Here is a 7,041-nt window from a genome sequence, read left to right on the forward strand (position 1 = left end):
ACGAGTCTTGGTTGTCCACATTTCTGATAAGGAAGACCTACCTGCAGGGATTAGCAGCGCTTCCCCAGCTTTCGGCAATTTCAAGCGAGCGCGGCTCAGCCGCCAGGCCCCCACTTTGAACGTCGACTGCTGACAGCATCATGATGCCCCCTCTATCTACACGTTCGCGCTCCTATTTTCTACTTGGTCTCTATATTTCGTGATACCCCTCCAGCGTTCCGTCTCTAAGCATGGCAATCTCAACGACATTCGTGCTGGGCCAGAAAGAGTCGTACTTCTTCAACAGCCCCACACACTGGGCATGGCACAACCTCCCCGCAGACGTAGAAGCCCTCTTCACCAAAACGCCGCCCATCCGCGATGTAATCGAGCTCGCTCTGGGCCCAAACCAGACCTACTTTGTGAGCTACCGCGACCACGACGGCGCCGTCGCGTGCAAGCACTACAACCTCCCTAATCCACTGGTCGAGTACTTGTACGCGTCCCACCCAACTGTGATTCGGGACTTGGCCACGCTCAGCATCGCAATCGGTCCGTATGAGAGCTACTATGCCTGGGATCGGACGAGTGCGAGCTGGAGCAACGTTCCGCCCAGGCTCGAGAAAGCGCTTCTGGGCCGTCTGGAAAGCCAGGATGAGTGGCGCACTCTGTGGCGAGCAGATGGCTACGAAGCGCCGTGTTTCGTCAGCTTGGGTAGCGACGGCGCGTACTTTATGCGCACCGTGTCTGGTGGTGGATGCTGGGATTTCAAACTGCCCAAGGTGGATGCAAGAAGTGGGCTTGGCACGGCCGGTGGTGATGGGTGGGAGGGGATCCGCGGGACCAACAAGTTCCTCGAGGACTCTTCGAATTTCACTGGCATTGCTGTGAGTTTGACCGCGGCGTTGGCGAATCGCGGCTGATTAGGGCAGGCTGTGCATCTCATGCCCACCCAGGCCAATGCCTACGTGCTCGTTCTGACAAACGGAACGACCTTTTCTAACCTCCCAGAACACACGTGGGCAGACTACGCCAAGATGGCGGACAAGCTGCCGGCGTTTGTGCAGCACATGACTCCATTGCCGCCCATGCCCGCACCACAGCCGCAGCCGCCGCACGCACAGCAGCCGCAAGCACAGCAGCCGCAGCAGTCCCAAAGCCTGCCGCCTGCGTACAAGCAGAGTCAACGCGGTGCGTCTGGATGTTGCGCTTCTTCCGCCTTGAACGCACCACACACCTGCTGCGCACCGTCGCCGATGCAAGCCCGACCATGGCCACTGCCTCCGATCGCACCCAGATCCTGAGTCCTCGGTGCACGCGCTCAATCGTTAGCAATACAGTACCGTCAGGGCGCGTATGCTCTGCTCTCTCAATAGTGATGGGGAGCAGCTCGCTCAACACAATGGCATTGTACACGCACCGCGAGTCTTTGTTGATAGCGTCAGGCGTCTCTCACGCAGCCAACACATAGCCCTGACTCGCATCCCCAAGCACCAATCCCAATCACGTCTGAATCCCACCCGCAGCACTCCCGCCAACGCACGAATAAACAACGCACGAATAGACAACGTACGAACAAACAACGCAGGCATGTTTGGAGATGCGAGGCGGGTGTGCTGGTGTTTTTATTGCAGTCCTGCGCTCGTGCAGCCGGGCTTCGTCGTGTTGTGATCGTGCTTGCACAGGGTTGGAGAATCTGGGTCGGGCTTCTACATGCCGCTGCGTGTGCGACGAGGGTGCGTGAATCCGTGTAGCGGTCCGTGTTTTGGGAGCGAGGGCTAGGATGATGAAATGGTATTATGATTGCTAGACTGGACTGGTATATCGTGCACTGCCCTATCTCGTCGAGCCCCAGCCGTGTGCAAGGCAAGGGTATCAATATCCTCGGTAACTAACGCCATTCGCCCTGGATACTCCTCGCCACATGATGCCCGGTCCTACGCACTGCAGGGCTTTCTACGTGTCCAGGCCTACGTATTCTGCCTTCCTACGCACTGCAGGGCTTTCTACATGTCCAGGCCTACGTACTCTGCCTTCCTCGATACTGCAGGGCCTCCTACATGTCCAGCCCTCGATACTGCAGGGCCTCCTACATGTCCAGCCCTCGGTACTGCAGGGCTTGCTACATGTCCAGCCCTCGGTACTGCAGGGCGTTCTACATGTCCAGCCCTCGATACTGCAGGGCTTCCTACATGTCCAGCCCTCGATACTGCAGCCTTCCTAGGTGCTCCAGCCCCTTGAGAGTCAGCACAAGTCGAATTCAAGAAATCCGGCGACATACCTATTACCCCTGCCTCTGCCCGGGAGAGCCGGCGGCACGAGGGGGTTGCCAAAGGCGTCGGAGCCGAGTTTCTTGCGGCAGTCGGGACAGTACCACTTTGCGCGGCGGGCGGGCATCTGCGTCATGCCGACGCACTCAAAGTGGAACCATTCCTTGTCGCACTGGCGTCGTCAGCACGTCTCGACTGAGTGCAGGGCAACAAGTCAAGACTCACGTTGTTGTCACAGCTGATCATCTGGCCGTAGCTGACATCGTCACAAATGCAGTAGCGCTCCTCGTCCGAGTCGACCTCTTCCTCAAAGTGGCCCGGCTTGCCCTCGCCGCCGACGACGCCGGGGGGCTTCTTCTCCTGGTTCTTGCTGCCTTGCGAGCGCTTGACGTGCGTCACCGTCTTCTGGCCGTTCGCGGCAGACGTGACTTCGCCCTTGGGCGGCGGCTTGCGGCGGGTGCTCACGCGCGTCGGCGGCGCGTCGGCCAGGGTCGACTGGCCAAAGATGCTGTGGCGGCGCGTGTCGCGCACGGGGCGGCCTTTGTTGGGCTTGGGCTCTTCGCTCTGCGCTTTCGGGGTGGGCACGTGGCTGCGGGAGCGCCGGGGGCGGAGGGCAATGGACGGCTCGGGCGATGCAGGGCGCTGGAGTGCGGATGCGGCCGGGCGTGTTGGCTTGGATGGCTCGACTGGAGGCGGGCTGGAGTCCTTGGGCGTGATGGACTTGCGCCCTGCGCGCGTGGGGGCTGTCGTGGGGGCTGCCGTGGGGGCTGCCGTGGAGGCTGCCGTGGAGGCTGCCGTGATCGAGGGCAGCGCGGATGCCTCCTCTGGTGCTGGGACGGCGACCCTGGGCGAGGACCTCGGAGGCTCTGCGGGCGACGGCTCGGCAGGCGTGGGCTGCCGACCGGGCCGCGCTGGCTTAGCCTTGTTGATTGTGGGTGTGCTGGGGCCAGCAGGTGCAAGCGGCACTGGTACCGTGTTGGACAAGGTGTCTGGCAGGGGGACGGGCATGTGGGGCCTGGGCGAGGGTGCGGCTGGTGTGGCCAGGACGCCGGGCGCTGGTGCGTCTGCAGGCGGTGCTGCCGTCGCGGGCGCCTGTTCGGGCGGCGGTGCTGGGGCGATGAGCTGCAGGCGCGGGCGCTTTGGCTCGGGCGGCTGTGTCGACGAGTCCTTGTCTGCAGCGTCGGTCTCCTTGGCCGGCTCGGCAAAAGACTCAGCGGGCGGCGGCGGCGGCGGCGGCGGCGTTGTGTCGCGCTTCCGCTTGGCTGTGGCCGGGCGCGCAGTCGGCTTCCTCCGCTGCACAGACGCGGGCGGGCTCGCGACGGCCGAAAAGGTCAGCTCCTTGAGGCCGTCGGCGGCGTTTTGGATCGTCTTGGTCGCGTCCTCGAGGGCCCGCAGCGCACCGCGCGCCTTCTGCCGGCGGGAGTCGCGGTCGGTGGGGCCGTCGGGCACGTCGGGCACGTCGACGCTCTCGTCGCGCGCAGGCGCGGGCCCATCGCTGGGGGCAACGAGGCCGTCGGCGGCGTTGGCGGTGGCGGTCAGCGCCGGGTCGTCGAGGCCCTGGGCGGTGGCAATCTGCAGCAGCGTCTCGGGCTCCTCGTCCAGCAGCGGCTCGCCGGCAGCCTCGCAGCGGGCCTTTTCGCGGTCGTAGTGGCGCTTGGTGCGGTGCTTGCGCTCGAGCTCGCGGTTGACCATGGTCAGGCTCGGGGTCCACACGGCGTTCTTCTTCATCTGCTTGCGCAGCACGGCCATTTCGTACTCGGTCAGCTTCAGCCACGGCGCCCACTTGCTGCCCGGGCGCGCGTCGGCGGGCGGAGGGGTCAGCTTGGCGAGGGCATTGCTCGTCGAGATGCCCGCAATGGAGCTGTGCACGTTGGTGCCGGCGACGCCCGGGGCGCGCGAGCGCGGCTTCTGCGCGCGGTCCTTGTAGGCGCGGGCCTTGTAGGCGCGGGCGCGGTCGAGCGTGCCGACGGCGTCCGAGTCCGAGTCCGAGTCGGACGATGACGAGCCGCTGCGGCGGCCGGGCAGCGGCACGGCCGACTTGCGGTAGTTGTGGCGGGCTGGGTCGAAGCCGAGGTGCAGGCGCGGGCGCTCGTAGGCGCGCTCGTAGGTGCGCTCGTAGGTGCGGCGGACGGCCGTGGGCGAGACGGGCGGCGGGGTCGGGTCGCGCGACGGCGGCTCGGGCTGGGCCTGCAGGCGGCGGCGGATGATGGCGGCGCGCTGGCAGTGGCGCTTGGTGACCTCGTACAGGCGGTCGGCCTCCCTCGTCGCGTACTCGCGCTGGCTGATGGCGTGCTGCAGCTGGCGCGCCATGTCGCGGCGCAGCTGGGCCGGGTCCGGGCGCGCGCGCTCTGGCAGCTGCGGCAGCGAGCAGTACAGGGCGGCCAGCTCGTGGATCTGCTGCACCGCATCGGCGCAGCTCGCGTCCAGGTCGCCCATCAGCGTCAGGCTGCGCACCACGTCCGACGGGAAGAACTCGGTGTAGTCGAGGAAGTCGTTGACCGTCGTCTGCGCGTCGGGGTTGGGCGCCGGCGGCGGCACCGCGGGCGCGTCTTCTACGTCGGCCATGGCGGGCGCCGTGGTGCATCGCCGTCGCGGGGAGTGTCCTGCTTGAGAGGCGGCCGATGCGCGCGTCAGACACTCCAGCCACGCGTCGATGCTGTCGGAATGCGGAATCGGGGCGGCGCGGGGACGGACGGCGGACGACAGCGTGCTGGGTCGTGGTGCTGTGCTGGGCGGAGAGGCGGATGGTCAGCATCGCCAGAGACGGTCGACGTTGGCGCGGCTGCCGGCCCGGGTCTGGGTAGGCACCGGTACCCATTGTACATTGCGGTAGCGCGAACCACCCCGTCGACGGTCGGAGCAAGCGGCCAGGCACCGCTGCGCCCCAGCAGCCACATCTTATAGTAAGCGGGTAAAGTCGTATACGACTGGCCGTCGTGCCTGTCGTCGAGACCCACCAGTGTGCGTTCTCCCTGCCATGCAAAAGACCGCGACCACGACTCATGTGCGGCGCATGGCAGGTGCGCTTTCAGCCAGGACCTCGCCGGCGATATCTTTGTGGGCCATTCTGTAGCTCTCCGCATCCTGTGAGTTTTCGGCGTCGTTTCTTTGTAGTTTGTTGCATCATCGCCCTCGTAACCTTTTTGCTCTCGTGGTGCTGCTGTTCTGCTGCTGCTGTTCTGCTGCTGCTGTTCTGCTGCTGCTGTTCTGCTGCTGCCGTTCTGCTCAAACACTTGCTTCTTCCCCATCACTCAACATGGCCCATCAACAATCCTCGATATCCTGGACGTCCTGGACGACCTGGACGTCCTGGACGTCCTGGACATCCTGGACATGCTCACCATCAAGATTTGCTGCTTGCCTTCCGCAGCTGCGTTTGTCTCGCCTCTGCCTCGCAAACCCGCCCCGTCATCTTCCCCAACACCACCCACCATGGCCTCCGCAGCACGGCTCGAGCGCTTGCGCAGGACCCTCCAACAAGACCTTGCCGCACTGCCTGACCGACCAGTAGCAGAGCCCGTCATCAGCGACAGTGACGCTTCTGGTGGTGTAGCCCTGGACCTTGTCGACGCACCCAGCAAAGCCAGCAAACAACCAGAAGCCGTCGTGCAGCCTGATCCTGAGCCCACACCAACCACTGAGCCGGACACTGACGGCCGACTCATCTTCCTGAGCGACACTGACGGCCGACCCATCTTCCCGAGGGACACTGAAAGCGCCTACAACCCAAGGTCGATGCCCAAGCCGCCCAGTTCAACTTCACCTCCCAGTCCAACCTCACCTCCCAGTTCAACCTCACCTCCCAGTTCAACCTCACCTCCCAGTTCAACCTCACCTCCCAGTTCAACTTCACCGCCCAGTTCAACTTCACCGCCCGGTTCAACTTCACCTCCCAGTTCAACCTCACCTCCCAACCCATCTGCCCCTCTCCCCGCCACCAACCTCAACCGTGGCGACCTTGGGTCAGCCACACACCACTACACGCCCATAGTAGCCTTGGCCAAGTACCCCTACAAGTGGTGCAACAAGAGTCGCTCTCAAGACGTCGCTGCTGCCTTCTTCGACCAGGGCAAGTTCTGGGCGCGCGAGTGGGACCTGTGAGTGCCCCACACTCCTACCAGACCAGAGCCCGACTCACCTCCACCGCAGCTACTACGTCTGGGATATCGACAGCCTCGCCAAGCCACTCATCCTCGTCCTCGAAAGCCAAGTCCAGGACCTTCTCCGCGAGATCAACCACCACCTGAAGCTCGACCTCTGCATCACGCCCCAACAGCGCGAGGACGCCCTCATCAGTCGCTTCCCTGATCACCCTCGCTGCACTCCACGGTTCCTGGGACGCTCGCAGTCACGTGAAGACTACGACGACATGCTCGGGAACGTGCCAGACCCCGACCTCGGCGCTGCGGGCGAGCCCGAACGCCCGCCGCTCGATGCACTCGGCCTGGACGCCTTCAAGCAGCTCATGGAGGACTCGTTCGAGGCGCAGAGGGCGAAGAACAAGGCGGCCAAGGCCAGGAAGCAGCAAGAGCGACTGGTGAAGCAGAAGACCCTCTTGGATCAGTTCAAGCGTGCTCAGCGTTACCTTGGCCTGCGTCCTACCATCGCCAAGGCTTCCAGTGGCCAAGTGCCAGCGATTGACCCGGTATGTAGACCCCGGCGCCGTACTCGCACGGCGCATTAACATTGCACGGTGCATTGACTTTGCACGGTGTATTGACTTTGCACGGTGTATTGACTCTGCACGGTGTATTGACTTTGCACGGTGTATTGACATTGCACGGTGTATTGA

General features: G+C 63.9%; 2 protein-coding genes across 2 annotated transcripts in view; both read left to right on the plus strand.

Annotated features, from left to right (window-relative positions):
- Positions 1-159: 159 nt before the first annotated feature.
- Positions 160-1,328, plus strand: M421DRAFT_213913 (uncharacterized protein). Its single transcript, XM_033588242.1, has 2 exons — positions 160-866; positions 912-1,328. The coding sequence occupies exons 1-2, from the start codon at positions 231-233 to the stop codon at positions 1,281-1,283; spliced, it is 1,008 nt and encodes a 335-aa protein (XP_033446939.1). The 5' UTR covers positions 160-230; the 3' UTR covers positions 1,284-1,328.
- Positions 1,329-5,681: 4,353 nt separating this feature from the next.
- The window catches only part of M421DRAFT_102411 (uncharacterized protein), a gene marked incomplete at both ends in the record, with an annotated part of 2,925 nt that continues 1,565 nt past the window's right edge, over positions 5,682-7,041 (plus strand). Inside the window, 2 exons of the mRNA XM_033586771.1 lie at positions 5,682-6,346; positions 6,399-6,894. Coding sequence (XP_033446940.1) covers positions 5,682-6,346; positions 6,399-6,894 — 1,161 coding nt within the window. The remainder of the gene's footprint in view (positions 6,347-6,398; positions 6,895-7,041) is intronic.

The sequence above is a fragment of the Didymella exigua genome (genome assembly GCF_010094145.1).
Source record: "Didymella exigua CBS 183.55 unplaced genomic scaffold M421scaffold_21, whole genome shotgun sequence".
Taxonomy (NCBI): Eukaryota; Fungi; Ascomycota; class Dothideomycetes; order Pleosporales; family Didymellaceae; genus Didymella; species Didymella exigua.

What these genes read in the sequence shown, in the direction of transcription:
- M421DRAFT_213913 (XM_033588242.1), top strand. Translation starts at nt 231, where the DNA reads ATGGCAATCTCAACGACATTCGTGCTGGGCCAGAAAGAGTCGTACTTC. An exon ending in CGAATTTCACTGGCATTGCT is followed by an intron (nt 867 to 911) that starts GTGAGTTTGACC and finishes TGATTAGGGCAG; the next exon opens with GCTGTGCATCTCATGCCCAC.